Source organism: Epinephelus lanceolatus, chromosome 4, assembly GCF_041903045.1.
Source record: "Epinephelus lanceolatus isolate andai-2023 chromosome 4, ASM4190304v1, whole genome shotgun sequence".
Lineage (NCBI taxonomy): Eukaryota > Metazoa > Chordata > Actinopteri > Perciformes > Serranidae > Epinephelus > Epinephelus lanceolatus.
The window spans coordinates 1,255,559-1,281,131 of record NC_135737.1 but is presented as its reverse complement, the minus strand read 5'-3'; the positions used below and the strand labels follow the sequence as shown (position 1 = coordinate 1,281,131).

At 40.2% G+C, this 25,573-nt stretch overlaps 2 protein-coding genes across 5 annotated transcripts in view; both read left to right on the top strand.

Annotated features, from left to right (window-relative positions):
* Positions 1 to 25,573, top strand: part of nlk2 (nemo-like kinase, type 2) — a 205,841-nt gene that overhangs the window by 38,496 nt on the left and 141,772 nt on the right. The window contains exon 1 of one of the 4 annotated variants that reach the window (XM_078166837.1): positions 22,436 to 22,802. The exons of the other annotated variants lie outside the window; for them this stretch is intronic. Coding sequence (XP_078022963.1) covers positions 22,606 to 22,802 — 197 coding nt within the window. The 5' untranslated portion in view covers positions 22,436 to 22,605. Of the gene's footprint in view, positions 1 to 22,435; positions 22,803 to 25,573 lie in introns of those variants that run through there. 4 annotated transcript variants of the gene reach the window in all.
* On the top strand, positions 10,451 to 15,324 carry LOC144462712 (uncharacterized). Its single transcript, XM_078166838.1, has 3 exons — positions 10,451 to 13,644; positions 13,788 to 13,956; positions 14,065 to 15,324. The coding sequence occupies exons 1-3, from the start codon at positions 13,515 to 13,517 to the stop codon at positions 14,195 to 14,197; spliced, it is 432 nt and encodes a 143-aa protein (XP_078022964.1). The 5' UTR covers positions 10,451 to 13,514; the 3' UTR covers positions 14,198 to 15,324.

Genomic DNA, 25,573 nt, shown 5'->3' with positions numbered 1-25,573 from the left:
CTAATATAATGTAGGGAAAAACACTGAATCAAGCAAAAAGACTCATGATACCATTTATTTATTATATTTTATTGTAATTATATTGTAATTGCAATCGCAAATCGCAATATTGTCCACCATAATCGCAATCGCACATTTCAATCAAATCGTGCAGTACTAGTGTTTAGGTTGCTAAAATCATCTGGTTTTACTGAAAAATATAGCTGAGTGTCATCCGCATAGCAATGATAGGATATACAACCAAAGCCACTGATTATCTGGCCCAAGGGAAGCATGTACAAAGAGAAAAGAATGGGACCAAGGATCGAGCGGATGAGGACACATAGTTACCTACGGAGACAGAAAAACTTCTATTTGACAAATATGACATAAACCATTCATGACTCGTAACAGAGCAGTTTCAGTACTATGGTTTTGACGAAAACCAGATTGAAATTTATCAAAGATATTATTTCCTTCAACAGCCTGGAGATGCTGCTCAGTAACAGGTTTTTCCGGTATTTTGGAAATGAAAGGTAATTTTGAGATGGGTCTGAGATTGCTCAAAACGGTTGGATCAAGGCTGGGTTTTTTTAGGAGTGGCTGGACACTGGCTGTCTTAAACTGATCAGGGACATAACCAGAGCTGATGGACATGTTTATAATAGTGAGTACAGTAGGGCCAATGACAGGAAGAAACTCTAAAAAGAATTTGGGGGGCAAGATATCAAGATTGCAGGAAGACAGGTGCAGATGAGAAATTGTCTCTATAAGGTTTTGCATGGTAGTGGGGGCAAATGGGGTTAGTAAATTTGAAACACCACTAGGTGGATCAAAAGTGGTGGATGGGAGCACAATGGTGGATCTAATTCTATTGATCTTGTTGACAAAAAATGATAAATGCAGTTCGCAGTCTTCAGTTGAGGTGGCAGAGATAGTAATGGGAGTGGGTTGTACAAGCTGCTTGTGCAAAACAGAGCTCGGGGATTGTGTTTATTAGCGGTAATTATGTCTGAGAAATAAGATGATCTTGCATCCTTGATTTTTTGATTAAGTAAAATTAGAAGTTCTTTCATGTATTGAAAGTGAACATTGAGTTCTGTCTTTTTCCATCTGCGCTCAGCCCTCCTGCATTCCTGCTTACAGCTACGGATAGCATAATTTATCCATGGCGATGATTTGGTAGCTGCTACTGACCTGGTTGTAAAAGGTGCGATGGCATCCAATGAAAAGGAACACAGATTATTGAAATTATTGACCAAATCATTATGTTAGAGGGTTGGATATGGCCATTATATAAATCAGAAAAAACAGATGAGAAATTTGAAGTAGACTGGTTATTAAAAATGCGGGAACATACTGTTCGCTTCAGACTTGGAGCAGTTGCCTGGGTGTAGGAGTCAAATAGAATACATTTATGATCAGAGACAAGATCAGTCAATGAGAGGGAGTTAATGGTCAGGCCAAGAGTATAAACAAGGCCAAGGGTGTGGCCTCGGTTATGTGTTGGACCAGAAACATGCTGCACCAGATTGAATGAATCAGTAATGTTTAGGAATTCAGTAACAAAATGGTTGGATGTATCATCAACATGGATATTAAAATCCCCTTCAAGAATAATTCTATAATGATTGAGAACAATGGATGATAGAAATTCAGAGAACTCTGCCAAAAAGCTGTTGTTTGGTTTGGGGGGATGGTAGATTGAGATACAGCAGATAGGGTTTTGACAGTTGATTTTGAACATGAGCATCTCGAAACTCTGAAAATTGTCAACAGTGATATGTTTACAATTAAAAAGGTTGCTGTAGGTGACCGCAAGGCCACCACCACGGCCAAGGGACCTCAGGAAGTTAGAATAACTGTATTCGGGAGGGCAGAGTTTAGCATAAAGGTTTTGTTTGACATAGACCTGGCATTGAATAGAGCAAACTTAGCTGGAGTAATGGATTGCACAGACTGTTTATGCTTGTAGGTAATATGGATCAAGTTACTACTGTTAGCTCTAGTTGTGTGAGCAGGGAGGCATTTCTTGGGCCTAAAGTTTGTGATGACGGGAATCAGTGAGACCGGGTCAATAGATTGGCTACTGTCAAGCGTTCGAACTGCAGGCAAGCATTTAACATTCCTGTTCAGAATAGCTTCAGGATTTACACAGTATGTGGCATTTACAGTCACAGGAGTATCACACTTAAGAGCACAGTTTTTAATATAATGGAAGCCTGTGACAATAGGCTGAATAGGGAGATGAAAAGGTAAAGGAGAAGCCAGCGGGGGGGCTATTGCTGGCAACAGTAGCCACAGATGAAACTGGAGAGCGAGGCTTGGAGGAGGGGGTGTGGTGAATAAACAGTCAGTCATGTGGAGATGATTGAACGATGATGGACTATAACTCTTTTAATGGACGACAGGAGTGAAGGCAGTAAACCCTGGAGCCTTTTGTGGAAGTCACGGACTGTGGCCCTGGGGAAACAGTGAGTAACTGCATTGTGGAAGCGCACAGGCTGAAGTGATGTAGGCTCGGCTCTGCTTGGCTCAGTGTCCACACTGTGCACCACGTTCACTGGCCGGGGATGGATGGACGTAGCCGGGGACCGTTGCAGCAACTGAGCGGTGTCTTTCCCAGCAGAGCAGTGCCTTGCTGGAGAGCAGGTTACCGGGCGAGGGGTGAACTGTACACAGCCAGGTTGTGATGAGGGGGCGTGACGTTGAGAGCGGTGATCAACAGGAGATATGGACCACTTGGACATGGCCATGGATAGTGAGGGCGTCGAGAAAGGGTCATCAGACTCTGGTGACGTAATGCGTCGACCAGCAAGTGGGGGAAAGTCTTGCTTGTCCAGAATGTAGTATTTGTTGGTCAACTGAAGGGTCTGTGGTTAATGTGTATGAATGGGGTGCATTCCACGATGCCTACTCTTACGGACAGCAATCCAAGGCTCCTTGTCACCATCCAGATGGTGAGATGAGTGAAGGCATGGCTTGTGATGAGGTCAGATGAGACTGGGGAAACACAAAAACAGCTACGGCAGCAAAGTGACGCTAGTATATCATGTGTGTTGCAGCCGTAGTGGCCAATGACGAAAGCTACTGTTGCCGGAGCCGCAGGGCGAGACTTTCACGCGAGGACTCCACAACGGGAGTCCACAGTGATGTCTGTGCTTATGCAGAGGTAACAGAGTCGGCTTAGCAAGCAGAGAAATGAAACATACCGACACGGGCCCAGAAACAGGGCCCTCTGAGTTGACTGAGAATTACGGCAGGTTTGGGATAGTCCTCTTGAAGGCTAGAAGGTCCGGTGACAGTCCGGTTCACAGATCGTGACCGGTGGGTCACTAACTAGTGTGATCTTGGCGGGTTTGATTGAGCAAACGTAAAACAATAAAACCCATGTAAGAAGTGAGTTAAAACCGATGGTTAAAATGGAGAAAGAAGATGTGTTGCAAATTTGTGATCCCAATTTCTGACCAAGTGTGGAAATTTTGTGTTTTTTGGATACTTAGAAAGTCTGGGTTATTCCAGATTGGAGTGAATTTAGATGGTCCCGAAGTGGAATTAGTGATTTTGTGGAATGTCCACCAGAATGTCAGAGTTGCTGATATTGTTATTGATTTGAAACAGGTGTGGTGTTTAATGGACTGGTTCAGAAATGATGAATCCGAGATCAAAATCTCCTTGCAAGCTATTTGTTCTATATCTATCCATGTATGTTGGGGATCAACCCATTTGAATATGTATTTCAGTGGGTTTGCCAGAGAGTAGTGGTAAAATTTTGGTGCTGCCAGTCCTCCTTGTGATTTGGGTTTTTGAAGGGTTGTCAGTTTAATTCTTGGCATTTTTGTTTTTACAAAAGAAATGTGAAATTATTGAGTCCAGTGATTTGAACCAGGAGGGGGTGGGTTGGGTCTGAATCGTAGTGAAAAGATAATTTATTTTGGGGAGTATGGACATTCTTTACTGTTGCTATTCTGCTTATTATGATAAGTAGTAAGTTCATCCAGAGGTGGAGGTCGTCAGTTGTTGTTTTAAAAGAATACTCCGACGGTTTGGGAGTTATGCCCTTTCTCTGTCATTTTCATAGTGAGACAACATGATCAATATCTTTTTTGTGTCTGTACGTCCAGTGGCTGGGTCTCAGCGGTTAGCATTGCGGCTTAGCTTAGCCAATACAATTGATTTCTACAGGGGGTCAGTAGCCTACTCAGTAAAAGGGAACAGATAAACGTTACAGAAACCTTCAAGCTGGCATTTCTGCACGTGCATTTAAATTAAACATGTTCAAACATTAATTTGAAAAACAAGTCTTTTTTAGTTGTTTTAGAAGAAGATTGATACACGGAACTATAGTGGGTTTACGCACTGCGCTGTGATCCATGGAGGGATACACCGGTGAGCAGGCACAGGCACAGACGTAGCCTGTAAACAAAACTCAGTTGTTTATTTAGCCTAACGATATCTCTTGACTATAGTAGCTGCAATGAACGACTTTGAACACAATTTTGAAGAGTTTCTTGTAGCGGACACAGATCCAGAGCCATACCTGTTTGAGCCGGAGTATACAGATGAGGAACTCCAGGTGTTGGATGCTGAGCGGGTGAGAAGAGAGGCTGAATCCTCCGAGGCAGCGGAACAGCAAGGGGCCGAGGGGAGACGGAGGTCAGGGGAGGATTGGTGGTGTAGCTGCGGGGCTTGCCAACCTATGCTTACAGAGGTGGAATCATTTTGCTGCACAGAATGGGATTTGGTGCTACCATCGTGGGGGAGGCTAGAGATCATCAGGAGGAAAACCGCCGCAGAGAGTGCATCACAAGGAGTGAAAACTTTGTAGCAATCACTAATCCTGGTGTGATTGAAACATTTTTTCATGTTCCTAAGATAAACTGGAAAAAAGGCCCCAGGCCTGCAGGAGCTGATGGACAGCTTTCAGTCGAGTGAGTAATATCGTCCGTGTCGTCTCTTTGTTTGCTTTTACTGACCTAGCGTACCTGTCCCAGAGCCAGCTGCAGCTGTTGCTCACCGGTGTATCCCTCCACGCAGGGCGTAAACACACTATAGTTCCGTGTATCAAACTTCTTCTAAAATGAGTCCTAAAAAGGACTCTCGTTTTTCGAATTAATGTTTAAACATATTTATTTTAAATGCATGTGTAGAAATACCAGCTTCAGGGTTTCTGTAACGTTTATTTGTTCACTTTTACGAGTAGGCTACTGACCCCCTATAGACTTAAATTGTATTTGCTAAGCTAAGCTGCAATGCTAACCGCTGAGACCCAGCCACTGGACGTACAGACGCAAAAAAGATATTGATCATATTGTCTTAATATGAAAATGATAGAGAAAGGGCATAACTCCCAAATAGTCGGAGTATTCCTTTAAGAAGTAGGGAGACATTGAGATTGAACATCTTTGACAGCATCATCTTTGTGCATAAAGAAAGAGGTGGAGGAATAGGTTGCCACATCCCAACCGTTGCGACACAGTTGGTGGATGGATGATTTATGCCAGTTAATGGAGTAATCAGAAATAAAGAAGTGTTTCTTTGAGTTTGACTGTTTCCTGCAGTGATGAGTGGGGGTTTTGTAAGAAGAGTAATATGTCATAGGGCTGGGCGGTATGACAGAATTTTCATATCACATTTTTTTTTTTTTTTTTTTTTTTTTTTTTTTAAATCATATTGGTTTCACGGTATTTGACAGTGTTTTGCTCGGGTTCGGCCCACTTGACATGCTGCTACACTGTAAAAAAAAGTCCGTAGAAATTACGGTAAAAAACTGTCAAATAGCAACAGTCAAAGGCCGTAAAATCTAAAGTAGTTTAGCACCGTAGTAAGTACATTGAATTACCGTAAATCAAGAAATAAGACATAACTTTGATTTTTACGGTCATAATATATAGAAAACACAGAATTTTTCTGTGAAAATGGAAAAAAAGGTAAAATTCATGGGTAACTGTAAAGTCACAAAAGAATAATTACCCTAAAATTAACGGCATTATTCTGCCTAAATTAAAGATTTTGCTGATTTGAATTTACAGTATAAAACTGTTAAACATTCTGCAAAATCATACCTTCATTTCTACAGGAAGAATATGTTAAAAAATTGGTATGTTTGTAAAGTAATGTTGATTTCAATGAAAAACATATACTGCAAGTATATGCAAGTTCTGCAACTGCAAGTTGGACATCATTAATAAACTGGCTTTCCAACCATATACAATACAATGCCAATTAGCATTATAACAATCGAGAAATAATTGATCCAAATTTTTTTTTGCCAGGTTTATTTAGAACAGCCAAAAAGGAGGTTAAAGTAGAGCAAGGCTTCCATATACACCCTTTAGGCTACTGGGATATAAAATGAAATGTTGGGATTTGTGATCAATTACATTTTTATGCCAAAATATTGAAAATATTAAAACATTAATCTGTGGTCTGTTCTGCCTGTAGGTCTATAGTAACGTATGTGTCCCTCTTTAGATACCATCCAGAGGTAAATTCAGTTTATATAAGGAAAAGCATCTCAAAACATGATTATAAAAGCATCTCGAAACATCTGATTGATTGTAATAGCATCTCAAAAATGCTAAATTTAAAAACATCTCAAATTATGAGAATTATATTAAAAGCATTTCAAAACTGAGTACTAAGTTTTATTTCCCCCCCTACAGCTTGGGGATTGTGCATTTGTTGACATTAATGCACCGAAATTTAAATAGGCCAATCAGCGCATTTTATCTGACTCCTGTCTGTTAACCTCTGACCATCTCCAGATCGGTTAGGTTTCGTTTGCGACTTCACCCGTTCAAGTCCACAGTCTTCACCGGAGGAGCTTTAGCATCAGCGGTCTGGAGTTTTTTGGAATTAGCCTCAGCCAGAAGTTGTACCTGTCTTCAGTTAACTCGGTAAGTAAATCAACACAAGTTAAAGGCTTTAACGTTAGTTGAACTGGGTTTATTCGGCTAGAGGGTTGCATTACAGACAGCAAACATGGCGTTAATGTCCCCATAGCTTTGTACGTCTAACATTAGCTAAGGTTACATTAGACTTTTATAACAGCCTGGAAACGTCTATTCGAATACATGTTTAGGAAATAGAGTGTATCATTAGCAATCGTTTTATAAGTTTGACTGCTTTCGAAAAATACAGTGTGGGTTTAACGTTAACGTTACCCCATGGTTTACCCGCCTGGCGAGCTAAGCGGGATCAGTCTATTTGCTGCAGCCTTTTGGTTAGCTAACCGTAGCGGTTACCGCTAATATTGTGTAACGTTAGGCCAAACCTCGGTGTATTATTTCACTATCGAAGATGTATTCTTGTAACATATGTGGAGCAAACGTTCAGTCTGTAAAAGCATATGTTTTGCATTGCAGACTGCACCGCAATGAACCCCGACATATTTTTAAATGTGTTGAAACAAGCTGTAAACAGGTGTTTTCAAGCTATACAGCTTTAAAGTCGCACTTCTATCGCCACCACAACAGCAACGTTACACCAACCGTTAACGTTACTCAGGGTGTGACCTTAACGCTGTTAAAATGCACCGTCTCACTTTGTGAACGCCAGTGTGAGGGAACTAAACCGTTGGTTGCTCACTTAAAGGAGCATATACAGTGTCCTCCAAAAGTATTGGAACAGCGAGGCCAATTCCTTTATTTTTGTTGTAGACTGAAAATATTTGGGTTTGACATTAAAAGATGAATATGGGACAAGAGATCAACATTTCAGCTTTCATTTCCAGGTATTTACATCTGGATCTGATACACAACTTAGAAGATAGCACCTTTTGGTGTGTTTTGTTGCCCAGGTGTTTCCCAATTACATTGATTATTCAAACAATAAATAGCACTGAATGTCTGAGCTCAGTTTCAGATTGGGTAGGATAGGTTTTGCCTGTGCAGACTGCATTTAGAGGTGGAACCAACATGAAAACTGAGAGCTGTCTATGGGTGAAAAAGAAGCAATTGTGAATCTGAGAGAAGATGGACAATCAATCAGAGCCATTGCACAAACATTGGCCATAGCCAGTACAACCATTTGGAATGTCCTGAAGAAGAAAAAAAACACTGGTGTACTAAGCAACAGACATCGAACAGGTAGACCAAGGAAAACATCAGCAGTTGATGACAGAAACATTGTGAGAGCTGTCAAGAAAGACCCTAAAACAACTGTTAGTGACATCAGCAACAACCTCCAGAGGGCAGGAGTGAAGGTATCACAATCTACTGTTCGCAGAAGACTTCATGAACAAAAGTACAGAGGCTACACCAGAAGATGCAAACCACTCATTAGCAAGAAGAATAGGAAGGCCAGGCTGGAATTTGCCAAAAGGTACAGAGATGAGCCTCAAAAATTCTGGGAAAAAGTTTTATGGACTGATGAGACAAAGATTAACTTTTTCCAAAGTGATGGAAAGGCGAAAGTTTGGAGAAAGAAAGGATCTGCTCATGATCCCAAACATACAAGCTCATCTGTGAAACACGGTGGAGGTAATGTCATGGCTTGGGCTTGCATGGCTTTTTCTGGGACGGACTCTTTCATCTTCATTGATGATGTAACACATGAAGGCAGCAGCAAAATGAACTCACAAGTCTACAGAAACATTTTGTCTGCTAATTTAAAGAAAGATGCAACCAAACTGATTGGGAGATCCTTCATCATGCAGCAAGATAACGACCCAAAACACACTGCCAAAACAACAAAGGAGTTCATCAGGGGCAAGAAGTGGAAGGTTTTAGACTGGCCAAGTCAGTCTCCAGACTTAAACCCAATAGAGCATGCATTTTACCTGCTGAAGAGGAGACTGAAGGGAGTAACCCCCCAAAACAAACAACAACTGAAAGAGGCTGCGGTGAAAGCCTGGAAAAGCATCACAAAAGAAGAAGGCAAAAGTTTGGTGATGTCAGTGGGTCACAGGTTTGATGCAGTTATTGAAAGCAAAGGATTTGCAACTAAATATTAAGTCTCATTCACTTTAATCTATTTTAAGTTTATATGTTCCAATACTTTTGGTCACCTAAAAATTTTGTGTTCCATTACAAATAATGCTATCTTCTAAGTTGTGTATCAGATCCAGATGTAAATACCTGGAAATAAAAGCTGAAATGTTGATCTCTTGTCTCATATTCACCTTTTAATGTCAAACCCAAATGTTTTCAGTCTACAACAAAAGTAAACAAATTGGACTCACTGTTCCAATACTTTTGGAGGGCACTGTAACAGAAGGGCGTCATGTAGCTTGCCCAGTGAGAGAATGCAAAAATGTGTTCACTGCAAAAACGTCTTTTACTTCTCACATGTCCAGAAAGCACAGACATTGGTCAGAAAATGTGATTTGTGCATCAATCACAGATACACACTGTGAGAGTCCAACTACAAGTGCTACCATACAGGAACCTGCCAGTGTGTCAGATGCTGAAGACACTGTAGGGGACGGGTCTAATTTCAGTGACCTGTATCTGAGAAATATATGTATGTTTTACATGAAACTACAGGGACAGCATCTTCTTCCAGTGTCTACCATTCAAAACATTGTTGAAGAAATGCAGAATATACATGAGTTGGGACAGACATATACTTTGAATCGACTAAATTTGCTTCTAAAAGATATGTCAGTTTCAGATGAAGACATTGTAAAAATCAGTGACACAATTAAACAATCGGACCTGTTTACAGCTTGCCACACAGGGCCCATGAGAACTGCTAACTCAAGAACTCAGTGCTTTAAAGACATGTTCAAATATGTGGAGCCCAAAAAAATCTTGTTGGGCAGAGATGAGAACAGGACAGAGAGGTGTGCCTATTATATTCCTGTGTTAAAATCTTTAAAGGGTATGCTGGAGTCCGGTTTTTGGCAGGGCCTCATGTCAGTGGATCCTAATAATGTTTCCAAAACAGATGTTCTCTCTGACAGTTGTGATGGTAAGGTGTTTATGTCAAACACATTTTTTCAGGAAAACCCAAGTTGTCTCAAGCTGGTTTTATACCAGGATGCATTCGAAGTTGTGAACCCATTGGGTTCTGCAAAAAAGAAGCACAAGGTTTTGGTTGTATACTTCTCTCTACTCAACATGCCCCCCCATGTACGATCAAATGTTGACCACATGCAGCTGGTTTTATTGTGTAGAGAGAAGGATTTTAAGGAATTTGGCCATGCCAAGGTTTTTTCTGAACTGCTTACTGACCTGAAAGAACTGGAGGGAAATGGGATAGCAATGGGAGATGAACTTGCAGTCAAGGGAGCTCTCTACTGCATTGCTGGGGACAACCTGGGCTCTCACACCATTGGTGGTTTCACAGAAAATTTCAGTTCATCTCAGTACTTCTGGAGATATTGTCTGATTTCTCAAACTGAATTTCAGGGTGCTGATCCTAACATCTGTGGACTGGAGCGGACTCCAGAAACGTACAGATCTGCCATTGAACAGCTGGAGACAGAGCATGCTCCACAAGTACAAGGGATAAAGTTCAGGTCAGTATTTAATACTCTACAAAACTATGATGTTTGTTCACCTGGCATGCCCCCCTGTCTCGGTCATGACATCTTCGAGGGTGTCCTGTCATGCGATGTTGCTCTTTACCTCAAGTACTTCATCAACAAAAAGAAATGGTTCACATACACAATTTTGAACAGGCGAATCAAGCAGTTCAAATACAAAGCAACAGATGCTTGCTCCAAACCTTGTGAGGTCAGTCCTCAAACACTGAAACTGAGTGGACATGCTGTCCAAAATTGGAACTTCTTGAGACTGTTGCCTCTGATAATTAGAGACAAAGTGCAGGACCCCCAAGATAATATGTGGCAGTTAATTTTGCAGCTTAAGGACATTGTTGACCTGATTTGTGCTCAGCAAATTTCCATGGCACAGGTCGCCTATCTGGATGTTCTCATCCAAGAATATTTGGAAACCAGGAAGGCACTATTTCCAGATATGAACTTGAGACCTAAACACCATTATTTGCGGCATTATCCTGGACTGTTCCTGAAATTTGGCCCACCCATCAGGCTATGGACTATGCGTTTTGAGAGCAAACATAGTTACTTCAAAAGATGTACAAGGCATCTGAAGAATTTCAAAAATCTGTGTTTGACTCTTTCAGAAAGGCATCAGATGTTACAGGCCTTTCTTTCCGCTGGGTCCGCGAGTCCTCCATCTTTGCAAATGAAAGATGGCTCACCATTTTACTCAGAGCTTTACAGTGAGCAAGTGAAAGGCACAATCCTCCATTTTGGCTTCACTGAAAGAAATACAAAAATTCCTGTTTATGTGCAGTATAATGGGATAATTTACAGGAAGGGCCAATTTGTTGTCACTAAGAATGATGATTCGGTGGAGTTTGGTGAAATCATCCTCATTCTCGTGAAAGACAATTTTGCACTTCATTTTCTGATGAGAGTGTATGATGGGGAATTTCTTTCACACTACCACATGTACTCTGTAAAAAAGGATCTTCCTGATCAAGTTGTCAAGTCAGTAGAAGATGCTTTGGAGGCGCTTGGTGCAGTAACGACAGATGATTTACAGTACATTACAGAGGGAGACTTGCTGCCAGTATTAAAGCCCATACAAGTCAGAAGACTGGTTGCTGCCTGGGCCCAAAACAGTGAGTGTAAAATATTGCCACCACAACACAGCACACTTCACTTATAGGCCTGCACAAGTAATTAAATTTTATTTTATTTTTTATTTGATTTTTGTAATCCAATCGAAATGCAATCTGTCAAAATAAATTCTGAATGTATTTTGCAGCCCTATTATCTAGAAGTGTATCAATATGCTACATTCTGTGACAGAGTAGAAAAACATTAAAGGTTTAATGATTTCAAACCTCTTTTGTTGTACTTTTACAGACTCGTCCACTCCAACTTCAGCCCCGGCATGTTCCTCTCCAGGGTCTCTCCTTTCCTCTCCCTCTCCGTCCTCCGTCACTCCCTCACCAGCATCATCCACAGCTACATCATCAACCTCAGGAAGTTCTTATACTCTTGCGCCAAACTGGGTAAACGCTTTTCAGATACCATGGCAGAAGCTCCCTGAAGAGTTAGTACAGAGTTTGGAAAGACAGAAAAGGCCAAGTGCGCGACTACGACGAAATATGATAAGGATTGTTGTCTCCGAGATGATGAAGATTTGTAAGAGTCCAACCAAACACAACACCACAGAGATAGCAAAAAGGATGGTGGCCAGGTATCCAAAGTCTCTTCAAGATGTAAGTCAGTACGTTTACATACACAGTTTAATTCCACTTTTAATCGGAATGAAAGGCCATTCCGATTAAAAGTGGTCATGTAAACGGTCATTCCGATTGAAAAACGGTCATTCCGATTGAAAATTAAATCCAATTAAAGGGGGTGGTTTATTCCGTTTGTCATTCCGAATGAAAGAATTTTGTGTGCATGTATACACTCATTCCTCTTTAAATTCATTCCGGTCTTTCTGTGCATGCTCGTTTCCTTGCCCTTCTGGCGCAATGACGTATATAGCGCGCATAGCAACGGGCTGCATAGCAACAGGCTGAGATAGAGCAGTTGGACTTGTTGCACTCACCGGTTTCCATTCGCCACAGCACGGTCTTCTACCTCCCTTCTCCTCCTCAACAGACAAAGCATTAGCAGAACAAGGTTGTTGTCGTACTGCTGCTTCAAGAATATAAGCAAAACACGCCCGAAAAAGGCACTAAGAACGGCGTCGTCAAGCATCTTGTTATCCGGAGCGAGAACTATACAGTGTTTTCTTCCGGTAAACGTAAACACGTAACATCCACCCCGCCCCCTATCCAATCAGAAACCTTCCCTGCCCCAAACCTTGTGCAGACCTGAATAGAGGCGATTGAACTGATCTCCCATGTAAACCCTCATTCAGAATGAATATTTCCCATGTAAACTACCTGGAAAGACTTAAATTCCGAATGATTTCATTCAGATTTATTTCATTCTGAATGAGAAGCTGTCATGTAACCGTTAGCCATTGATGATGATGTTATTGGACTTGGATATCATTCCCTGGCAAAGCAACTCCAGGCAAGAGTTGAAAATGTCAAATGACCTGACACACCAAAGATAAAGAAACGCAAAGCTGCATCAGATGATGACACAGATGAAGTATCTGCTGAACAAAGAGCAAGTGTTCAAGACATGTATGGCTGTGTCAACTGGATGCCAAAACATCTGCCACTCTCTGAGACTGTGGAGAGTCAGCTAGAAAAAAAAAGAAAAAATGAAAAAATTTGAAGAGATGAACTACAATTCAGATGCTTTGAAAGAATTGATCAAGTCCACCTATTTCACACAGCGTAAAGAGATCAATAATGGTGTAAGCATCCAGAAATTAAGCCAGGAATGGCCATGTTTGTTTAAGGAAGTCGGTATGGCAGCACACTTCCAGAAACTGACTGGCGTGAGTTTGATTGAGTCCTTCCTTGCCAATGTTGACAAAAAGGGGGCACATCTCTTAAACTTCTTCAAACGTGTATTGGATGCTCTTCTCAAGCTTCAGACTGAAAGAGGTCAGTCCACTGGTTGCTCAGAAGAGGTCATATAGATGGTGCTTCTTTTACTGGCTCACTTTGACGAGAAGGAAGAGCATCTGTTCCATTTCGTCGAGAAGACAAGCCTGGCTGAGGAGGTTCAGATGGAGAGTGTGCCACCAACACCCTGCCTTATTGTGTGTGGTAAGTAAACCTGCAAGCTTTCTCTACTGGTATACAAACACCCACTTGTACTCTTGAACATTGAACATTGAATTTCTATTTATGGCTGATATTGAAGCCCTTGTCATTAAAGTTTATTTTTTATTCATGTTGTTTATTCTTAGGGTCCTCCTGCTTTGCTGCTGAGACATTTATGTTGAGCATCGACAAAGAGGTTGTCAACGACCACATCACTTCCTTCACATCTGCCATCTGCCTGATGTTTGGCAGTTACTACTGCTTCAACGTACACTACCCAGTGGAACTACGGTCTACACTGGAGTTCCTCCAATGGTAAAATATTATTTTTCTATAATATGTTATAATATTAGAAAATGCAAGGCATTTGATATCCCTCCTGAAGTTGTTCTCTCTCTCTCTTCCTCTCTCTCTATCATAAAGGTGTTTCTTTTCAATAAATCCAGAGAAAGGCACCAAAGTCGAGTGGAACAAGAAGAAAAAAGTGTTCTTAGTCAATCCCAGAGTCTTGACTCTGATCTCAGACCTTGCTGACCATGAGTGGACCTTCCAGTGATGTTGAGATGATATGATAAAAGGTACACTGCAGATATTGTGTTAGTAACATTTCTGAAAGATTTACAAGATGTATAGTTTTACAAGATAAATTGTCTGGTACAGTTTGTACATTCAGCTTTACTGCACTGGTTTTGTACTGTAAACAAGTTGAGATAACTTGCTTGTGATGGTAAGGTGTTTATGTCAAACACATTTTTTCAGGAAAACCCAAGTTGTCTCAAGCAGGTTTTATACCAGGATGTATTTTAAGTTGTGAAGCCATTGGGTTCTGCAAAAAAGAAGCACAAGGTTTTGGCTGTGTACTTCTGAATTTCTGAAAGTCTTACAAGATGTATAGTTTAGATAAATTGTCTGGTACAGTTTGTACATGTTCAGCTTTACTGCACTGGCTTTGTACTGTATACAAGTTGAGATACACTTGCTAGTTACGGGAATGTATACAATTCATATGCTTAAAGGAATAGTTCACTTTAAAGTTAAATTCAGTCATTATCTAATTATATGTCTCCAAACTGCTCATCTGCTTTTTTACCGCAGATCTCTAAAATCCTGAAAGCTGTCAGTGTTTTGTGGATTAAAAATCTTAAAAAAGTGAATTATTCCTTTAAGTAATACTTAAATAATGCATATTCATAATGAATTACTGTATGCACTAATGAAGGATGCATTTTGCAGAATTGTAGTTTCAGCTCAACTTAAATAGATCAAGGATTGTTAGTTCACAGTTACTTCATATGTTAATTGATATTTGACAAGATTAGCTTGATTTTTTTTTTTTTTTCTAGTCTAAAAGTTTATGGACTCCTAAATTTCCCCTACAACTTTTAAGGGAATAGACCGAATGGTATTTTTGGACAGATTTGCTACACAGATATTTTTAAGATTTGCAGTGTGCCACAGGCCATGCCAATAAATGGTCAATTGAGTGTAAAGGACACTTGTTCACTAACAAAATAATACCATTAGGTGTCCAACAAATTCTGTTAGGCATAATGCCATAAAGATTCAGGTGTTGCCCATGAACTTATATACAGTCAGGTCCATAATTATTTGGACAATGATACAGTTGTCGTCATTTTGGCTCTGTACACCACCACAATGGGTTTTAAATGAAACAATGAATACCTGCTTAAAGTGCAGACTCTCAGCTTTCATTTAAGGCTTTTTTCAAAAATGTAGTATGAACCGTGTAGGAATGACAACCATTTCTTCACACAGTCCCCCAACTTTAAGTGCTCATAAGTATTTGGACAAACTAACATAATCATCAATTAAACAGTCAGTTTTAATACTTGGTTGCAAATCCTTTACAGTCAATGACTGCCTGAAGTGTTGGACCCATAGACGTCATCAGATGCTGGGTTTCTTCCCTGGTGATGCTCTGCCAGCCCTTTACTGCAGCCGTCTGCACTTCCTGCTTGTGTTTTGGGTGTTTTGCCCTCAGTTTTGGCTTCAGCAAGAGAAACGCATGCTCAGTTGGATTCAGGTCAGATGATATGACTTGGCCGTTGCAGAACATTCCACTTCTTTGCCTTAAAAATGTCTTTGGTTGCTTTTGCAATATGCTTCAGGTCATTGTCCATCTGCACTGTGAAGCATCATCCAATGAGTTTTGAAGCATTTAATTGAATCTGAGCAGATAATGGTGCCCCAAACACTTCAGCTTTCATCCTGCTGCTCTTGTAAGCAAGACAAGACTTCACTAGAATAAATACAGAGGGTTTATCACAAGATGCAAAACATTGGTTAGCCTTAAAAATGGAAGGCCAGATTAGAGTTTGTCAAAAACCATCTAAAAAGCCTGTACAGTTGTGGAACAGCATACTATGGACAGATAAAACAAAGATCAACTACCAGAATGATGGGAAGACAAGAGAAGGAAGAAGGGAAGGAACTGCTCATGATCCAAAGCACACCACCTCATCAGTGAAGCATGGTGGAGGTACTGTTATGTCATGGCCATGTATGGCTGCCAGTGGAACTGGTTCTCTTGTATTTATTGATGATGTGACTGCTGAGAAGAGCAGCAGGATGAAAGCTGAAGTGTTTGGGGCACCATTATCTGCTCAGATTCAACCAAATGCTTCAAAACTCATTGGACGATGCTTCACAGTGCAGATGGACAATGACCTGAAGCATACTGCAAAAGCAACCAAAGACATTTTTAAGGCAAAGAACTGGAATGTTCTGCAATAGCCAAGTCATATCATCTGACCTGAATCCAATTGAGCATGCGTTTCTCTTGCTGAAGCCAAAACTGAGGGCAAAACACCCAAAACACAAGCAGGAAGTGCAGACGGCTACAGTAAAGGGCTGGCAGAGCATCACCAGGGAAGAAACCCAGCATCTGATGATGCCTATGTGTCCAACACTTCAGGCAGTCATTGACTGTAAAGGATTTGCAACCAAGTATTAAAACTGACTGTTTAATTGATGATTATGTTAGTTTGTCCAAATACTTATGAGCCCTTAAAGTCGGGGGACTGTGTGAAGAAATGGTTGTCATTCCTACACGGTTCATACTACATTTTTGAAAAAAAGCCTTAAATGAAAGCTGAGAGTCTGCACTTTAAGCAGGTATTCATTGTTTCATTTAAAACCCATTGTGGTGGTGTACAGAGCCAAAATGACGACAACTGTATCATTGTCCAAATAATTATGGACCTGACTGTATTAAAGAAATCAAGCTGATCTTGTCAAATATCAATTAATATTAAGTATGTGTGAATTAATAATCCTTAGTTGATGATCTAAGTTTGAACAAATAAAGTAATAGTGACTTCATAATTAATTGTCCATCTGTCATTCAGTGCATGTAGTAATTCATCATGAATTATGCATTAATTAAGCATTCCTTACGTATATGACATATCTCTCAAGTGAAGTGTTAACCTTTAAAAATTTTTTTGCAGTCATAGAGAAAGTATTTCTTAGATTTATGATGCAAGATTTGAAACTTTTGCTGCCCTTCAGGGATAATTTTATTTTGATACTATGAAAATAATACACTGTATATACACAAATACCAGTTTAGATTTGTACCAAAAAGTGCATTTAAATGTTCTCAAATGAAGTGTAAAGGTTTCCTGCCAAATTTTTACTTTGTTCAAATAAAGAGTTTCTATATTTGAAAATTGTAAGGTGGATATTTTTGTGGCTGATTTGGTAACATTTTTTCATGTAAATTATTAGGTAAAACAATGTTTTTTTAAAATGTAAAAACTTTTTTTTTTTTTTTTTACGGTAAAATATCAAATTTAGGTAAATTTTTGACCGTAAAATCAACAGTATCAATACATTTTTTTACTGTAAATGAGGAAAAATGTTTAACCGTAATTTAACGGTAGAATTCTGGCAACCACAGCTGCCGGTATTTTACCGTAAAAAAAAAAAAAAAAAAAAAAAAAAAAAATCAAGTAAATTTTAAGATAAAACTATGTTTTTTTAAAATTTTGAAACTTTTTTTTTAACGGTAAAATATTGAATTAAGCACATTGTTTAACTGTAAAATCAACAGTATTAATACATTTTTTACCATGAATGAAGGAAATGTTTTACTGTAATTTAACGGTAGAGTTTCGGCAACCACAGCTGCCAGAATTTTACCGTGAAAACAACAATTTCTTTTTTACAGTGTATGTTGTGCTATGGTCTATTCAAGTGCTGCAATTTGTTATTTATGTGACAACACCTAAGCGCAACACAGGCTCCGCTCCATTAGTACTGTGCTCGGTTATAATTGTCTTGGACTTGGGTCGGCTTTGGACAGGAAAATACGGCCCGAGCCCTGCCCTAGTGTGCTCACCTATGTGTGCACACGTGTGTGTGTGTGTGTATATATATGTATGTATGTGCGCACACACGATACAGAGAGCAGAGGAGAATTGTAAACGGCAGTGCACCGCTGCTAGTTGCATACAGGGGAAACACTGCACTTTTTCGTATGCGTTCTTCTGGGTCATTGTGTTCTTCTTCAGCAAGTGTACAGTTGCTTTGCTTTCAGGACTCTCTCCGGCAGCCATTCTCGCCTCTAAACTTTTCTCTATGCTCTCACTCTCGTCGGTTCTAGCACGCCTGTGGTGTGCAGCGGTGAAATGGGTCCCCGCTGAAACACTTTACTGCCGCGCATGTTCCGGACATTGTTTGGGCTATTCACCGGTATTGCGGCATATGAAAAATTCATATCATAACGAAAATAAATTTTTTCGGTATGAACTGCTATACGGCACAGCCCTAATATGTCATCAGCATAAAGACTAATTTTACGATGTGCGTTTTGATTCCTATGTTTTGGCGAATGGCAGCAGCAAGTGGTTTAATGAAAATGGTGAATAGGAAGGGAGAGAGTGGGCATCCTTGCCTAGTCCCCCTGTGTTGTGTGAAGTGTTGTGATGTTAGTCCATTATTGGACTAACATTATTGATTACAGTAGCTGAAGGTGCAGTCTATAGAATTTTGACTCAGTTAATAAATGATTCCCCAAAGCCAAATTTTTGTAATGTGGAGAAGAGATGGTAAATGGACCTGCATTTGTATAGCGCCTTTCTAGTCATCCAACCACTCAAAGTGCGTTTTACACTACGAGTCACATTCACCCAGACACAGACACAGACACACAGCAATTTGGGGTTCAGTATCTTGCTCAAGGATACTTAAACATGCAGACAGGAGGAGCCGGGGATTGAACCGCTGATCTTCTGATTGGTGGACAACCCACTCTACCTCTGAGCCACAGCTGCCCCAATATGTTAACTCTGTTGAAAGCTTTCTCTGCATCTAATGTGGCTTTGATGGTTTGTGCTTGTTGTGATGAGAAATCCATTAAACTGAAAAGTCTACGTGTGTTATCAGATGGTAGCCTCCCTTTAATAAAACTGGTCTGATCTGGACGGATTATGGATGGGATGATTTTTTTCTATGCGGTGAGCAAGTGTTTCAGTGATCATTTTAATGTCTACATTGAGGAGAGAGATGGGACAGTAATTAGCTAGCTGTGTTGGGTCTTTGTTGGGTTTAAGGAGAAGAGAAATTGTGGCTGTGTTCATGTTTGATTATTTTGTTTATGAGTCTGATGAAGAGCGGAGCTAAAATGGTCCAGAGGTGTTTATAGAACTCAGCAGGGAAACCATCGGGTCCTGGTGATTTGTTATTAGGCATGAGTTTGAGGGCAGTGAAGAGTTCTTCATCTGTTAATGGTGAGTTAGTTGTGCCCATTTGATCCTTGCTGAGTTGCGGTAGTTCAATACTGTTAAATGAGTCAATGTCTGCTTGGGTTGTTGTTTTTCTAATGAATATAGGTTTGCAGAAAAAATTCTAAGAATGTTATTTATTTGTTTGGGTGATTGTGCTGGCTTCCTTGGTGAGTCTTTAATGGTGGAGACTGTTGTTTTTTCCTTGTTTTGTTTAATTTAAGTATTAGCCAGATTAATTGTCATGGTGAAAATGTTCTTGTCGGAGTCTGTGTACAAGGAATTTTTTTTTTTTATGATTTCATTCATTTGAAACTTATACTTTCTTAGTTCATTCTGTTTTTCTTCTGTTAGATTATGTGAATGTATGTTGTTTGATTTTCTTGTTTCAGTTTAGCTTCTTCTTCTTGTGCTTTTTTTTTTGTAAATGGAGAATGAAATGATTATGTTTCTGAGAACTGCTTTGTTTCCCATAGAATGGATGGAGATAACTCTTTTTTTGATGAGGCTGTCAAATTCTGGAGGAAGGATGTATTAAAGGGGAACTAATGTTTTTTTTGTTTCAACCTATTTTCCTACTTTTGTCTAAATGAGTGATGGGATGTTCAATATTTGACATTTCTCCAGTACGAAGCTAGGGCAGACCTGCCTGCAGTCCGTGAGCGTGCACTATATTAAATAATAGGGCGCTCAGACAGTGTCAAACAACGTCAAAATACGTCTACTAAAAGTACATTTTTTTCACACAGATAGGCTCGGATTGTTAGTATAATTATCCGACAACATAACGGAAAGGAGAAATGAATGTCTGTGTTTACCTTTAGCTGGATTCGGACATGTTCCTCTGCCTGTTGCAATTTTAGTATATGTGCTACCGAAGTAACACTGCTCCCTCTCTCTCCTCGTCCGCTCTTCAATTTCAATGTGCTCTGCATCTGTGTACGTCTGTGTACTCCGTGTTCAAATAAATAGGGTCCATCCAGATCCAGTTGGTCAAAATTGGGTAAAAATTCAGACATGTTTATTGTGGCAAGTCAAAACGCTCAGAGAGTGAAAGTCTGGCTCTGAAATCTCACATCTCGCAAGATTCTTCTTCTTCTTCTTTGGTGTTTTTCTATACAGTCTATGGTGTTTTACGGCAGTTGGTCTCGCGAGACTTGAGTTGTTGCAGGAAATTACTGCTGGAGCGAGTTTACAAATGCGACTGTATGGAGTAGTCATGGCTGAATTTTTACCCGATTTTGACCAACTGGATCTGGATGAGCCATTTGAATTTGATGACCACCCATATTTATTTGAACACGGAGTACGTGGATGTACACGGACGCAGAGCTCTTTGAAGAGGGACGAGGAGAGAGAGAGGGAGCAAGCAGAGGAAGTGTTTTGACTTGCCACAACAAATATGTCCCAATCCAGCTAAAAGTAAAAACAGACATTCATTTCTCCTTTCCGTTATGTTGTCGGATAATTATACTAAAAATCCGAGCCTATCTGTGTGAAAAAATGCATTTTAAGTGGACATATTTTACATTGTTTGACACTGTCTGAGTGCCCTATTATTTTATATAGCGCACGTTCACAAGCTGCAGGCTGGTCAGCCTGAGCTTCGTACTGGAGAAATGTCACATATTGAACATCCTATCACTCATTTAGACAAAAGTATATCGGAAAATAGGGCCCAGGTTGAAAACAACGTCACCACCATCTGGTGGTGTATTTTTGTGAACTGATTATATTCCGTGTGAATGTTATTAGGGCATGGTCACTGATAATTATGGGGAGAATCTTTGGTTTGAGATGTTAAATATACTGTAATTAAGTTGCTGGTGAGGAAGAAGTCATTGTGTGAATGAGTGGTGAACCGTAGAGAAAAATTAGTATTCTCTTGTGGATGGGCGTTGTAATCGCCAACTATTGTCAAGACCAAGATCACTCAAAACCAAGATCACTGTTTGATTGTTTCTGTTGATTGGCCGTTAAAGGGGTGAGGCAAATTGTGATTTGTGATATTGGGCTTTATAAATAAAATTGAATTGAAATTGAATTGAATTTGTTGTGTGAAGTGCTACTTCTGTTTACTGAGGGGTCAATGACTATGTTGAAATCGCCTCCTAATTGGGCAGTTAGAGTGGTTGGTAATGGAGAAGAAGAAGTTGTGAAAAAAGCCAGGTTATCAGTATTTTGGTTGTAAACATTACCCATTGTAATTGGGCTGTTGCTGACTGAGATGTTAATGCAGATGAAACATCCCTCTGGGTCTGTGGTGGTGGAATTATGAGAAAATAAGACATTTTTGCTTATTAAAATAGTTAAGATAAGATAAGATAAGAGTCCAGAGAGCATCCCAGGACAGAGCTGGCCTTCTTGATCAGCTTGTCCCATCTCTTCCTATCTGCAGCCGAGATGCTGCTGCCCCAGCAGACCACTCCGTAAAAGATGACTGATGACCACCTTTTTTCTTTGTTGCATCATTTGTTTTTCGGATTTGGGGAAGTTGTTTGCGGTGTTGCATTATTTCTATGGGGTATTTATCATTGAGTTCATACTTCCTTCCTTTCAGCTGCCTTCCCTGATGTTGTGCCAGTTGTTTTTGTTTGTAATGTTCAAATTCTGTGATGATCAGACGGGAATGATTGGTGGTACTGTTTTTCTGAATCACACGATGAGCATGGTGAAAGGTGATGTTTTTGACTGTTTCAGTGGGTAGTTTGAGTTGTTGGATCATAAAGTCCTTAACTCTTTTTTCCGGGTCATCTGCGGGTTGTTCTGGTATGCTTGTGAAAACTGGATTGTCCCTCTTGCTGCATGCTTGTAAGTCCAGGATAGTTTCATTCATAGCTTTGTGTTCAGCGGTGAGCTGGGTGGTGAGTGTGTTGAAGGTGTGTTGTAGGGTTGGGCGATAATACGATAATAAGGTATCCCGTGGTATCTAAAAGTAGCAACGGTATCAGTTTCATTACCGTCATTGAAAATAATCTGCCATGCATATAGGCCTGTAGGGGCCTGATATAATATTAAATATAATTTATTTAATGCCTAAATAATGAGTGTTTGTCCAGCACCTATGTATGTGTGGGTGAGTTTTCAATTTAATACTATTACAATTTGAAACTAATAGTAGGCTATAATGTTTCTCTTATAACTGCCCTTAACTGTTGTCGGGAGATGACATTTAATAAAGTTTTTGGATGTGACATCGTCATGTGACAGATCGGACATGAGAGAGAAGAAAAGATGGCAGGCCGCGCATCAAGCGAGTTGGTCCCAAAAGAAAACACAACTTCACAACTTCTGCAAGCAGCAGCAGCAGGTCCAGTGGCCACCAGAGTGGAGGAGGGAGAAGAGCAACCCGAACCACCCAGCACCGCGGCCAAAGTTGTCAATCCACTACGTGCCCTGCTCCAGCCAGAAAAAGTAAACATGCTGGTTTTTAGTTTTGAAGCATAGGATGTTGCTATAGTTATCATTATATGATACTCGTAGTTTACTCAAAGATGCCTTATATTTTTAATATATTTAAAGTTTATATGTATGGATATAAAATTCAGTTATATTACAAAATAATATCTCTCAAAGACAGAAATTCAGATAGGCCGCTGCCCGCTCCCGTCTCAAACACGGAGGTCTCCCTCTCCACGGAGCACCCACGGCGCATGACCGTGGGTGCCTGTAACCATAACAACTGTGTGACACAAACTCAGTGCTTTAGTAATTAAATAATGTCGGGCTCGGTTCGGTTTCGGACATAACAAAACATAATGACTGTTGGGTTCGGACAGAAATATGCGGCCCGTGCTGCGCTCTAACACACACACACACACACACACACACACAAGGAAAACCGGATTATCATCAATTTATAAACACCCGGACGCCCCGGACAGGACGTGAAAAATGGACATGTCCGGGCAAAAGAGGACGTTTGGTCAGCCTATGTTCTAAAGGACAGAAAAGTTCAGACTTGGAGTGTGAACTTTTCAAACTAAAGGTAGGCTCTAAAAATAAACCAATGAACAGTATTTCCCGTTGCGTTCCAAGGATAGGATTATAATTGCCCATTTTCGGTCATGCCTTGTTATTTATTGCTCTGTTTTTCTTATTTAAAGAGCCCTAGTACTGGATGCTGCAGAGATTTGCTTTTAATTTGATTTATGTTGATGGATTCTAAAAATAAACCAACGGACAGTAGTCCACCCGTTGCGGTCTCAGGATACGCTGTGTAGCACACATTATCGTTACTGCCTTTGTTATTTATTGTTACTTTTTTATTATTTGATAAGCCTATAAGTATTGTATGCTATAGGGCTGTGTTTTAATATAATTCATTTGTGTCGATTACTGTACTGGAAGTGGACTGTAGCCCACAGACAATTTGTTACTTCATTCTGTTTGATTGACTGTTGTAATTGCACTTTGTTAAATATTTATTAATAAAAGTTGTTAATGTTGTACATGTTTTGTTGTTATTTTTCAGTATTCTTAGGCCTATGTAATGTTTGCTGTTGTGTTTCTGAATAGTATAGGTGCAAGCCGACATTTTGGCAACCCCCCTGAGCCCTTCAAAGTGATTTTTAATTAGTCACAGTAATACCATATACCCCGGGAAAATGTGGGGAAGATTTAACACTAACAAAATTTGGATACCACGCAACTCTAGTGTGTTGTAGTGATTTGTTTTCCTGTGTGAGTGTGTCGTTCTGGTCCTAAGTGTATTTGAGGCTTTGGCGGAATCCTTGAAATTCATGTTGAAGTATTTCTATGAGTGCGATTCTGTTGTCTAGTCCAGAGAGTTTATGTTTATTGGAGATGAGTATGTCGCTTACTTCTGTACAGCATGGTGGTTTTGGGGGTGTGGATGGTGTGCCTGAGCTTGACAGTGAAGCCGGTCGAAATCTTTTGTTGTTGGAGGTGGAGGTGGATTTGCCGGTTGGTGCTGTGTTGTCCATGCTCATTGTGCAGGGTCTGCTGAAACACTCGTCGATGAACCGTTCTAGGTGGTCCAGTTCGCTTGATGTAATAATCCAGTGAAAAGCAGAAAAATGCAGATGTAGAAAAAAATGGAAATAAAAGAAGTTTTGTGTCTGGGAAGAAAAGTTTGAAGAAAAAGTTTTCTGGTGGGTAGTCTAGCAGCCGGGGGCTGAGATCTTGAATCATTAACTGTCTCGTGAAGGCATAATATGATAGCATGGATTGTAAAATGATGAGAAAAAAAGAGAAAATAGCGAAGAGAAGACATGATGGAGAAAATGACAGAAAGTGACCAAAGTTTGAGGTTCAAGGTGAAACAAAACGAAACTCTATACTGTGCGTCTACTGTAAAACCACACTAGCTTACCACGTCGCTGCACAACGTCAACAGGCTACTGTACTTCAGCATCTCATCAGAAAGCATCTAGTCCACGAAGCAGATCCGACACAAGGTAACATTAATGTTAGCATTCACATTGTCCTCCCTCCAGGCTGCAGCACCTGGAGCTCCCCCCTCATCCACCGGCAAAAGTCTGAAAGTCTGCTGCATGATGGAAAACCTGGGGAACCCCGCCAGTGGATAAGTGGGGAGCTCCAGGCAGCACGGAAGGACCCAAACATCAATCATCTGCACAAACTACCCACACTGCGGTGTCACAGCTGTTTGAAAATCGGTAAAGTTTCCCTTTTAAGAACAGAAATGAATATGGCAGCTGGTTCGGTTGACTGTTGCATTTTAGAATAGAATAGAATACAATAGAAACAATTAATCGCCGAAGGGAAATTCAATTGTCCAGCAGCTCATAAAAGACAAAGAACAACCACACTTCCCCTTGTCAACAATAACACAGTGGTATTAAAATAGACATAAAATAAAATAAGTTAAAATAAGTGCATAAATAGAAATTAAATGAAAATAAAATTGTCCATTCCACAGTCCAGCCAGTTGTGGCTAATATGATGTGTGTAAGTGTGTGTGTGACTGGATTCAGGAGGTGTTAAACAGTCTTATTGCCGTGGGGATGAAGGATCTCCTGAAACGCTCCGTCCTGCAACGCAGTGAGATGGAGAGAGTGTTTGATATTGTCCATTATAGCTTTCAGTTTGTTCAATGTGCCTCTCTCCACCACAGTTCTTAGTGGGTCCAGCCTCCTACTGAGCACTGAGCCAGCTTTTTTTAACCAGCTTGTCTAATCACTTGGTGTTTTTGTCCATCA

Bases quoted from the DNA above. Each gene is read 5' to 3' on its own strand.
- LOC144462712 (XM_078166838.1), top strand. From the start codon at position 13,515: ATGGTGCTTCTTTTACTGGCTCACTTTGACGAGAAGGAAGAGCATCTG. The intron at 13,645-13,787 runs GTAAGTAAACCT...GTTTATTCTTAG, and splicing joins ACCCTGCCTTATTGTGTGTG to GGTCCTCCTGCTTTGCTGCT. The intron at 13,957-14,064 runs GTAAAATATTAT...TCTATCATAAAG, and splicing joins ACACTGGAGTTCCTCCAATG to GTGTTTCTTTTCAATAAATC.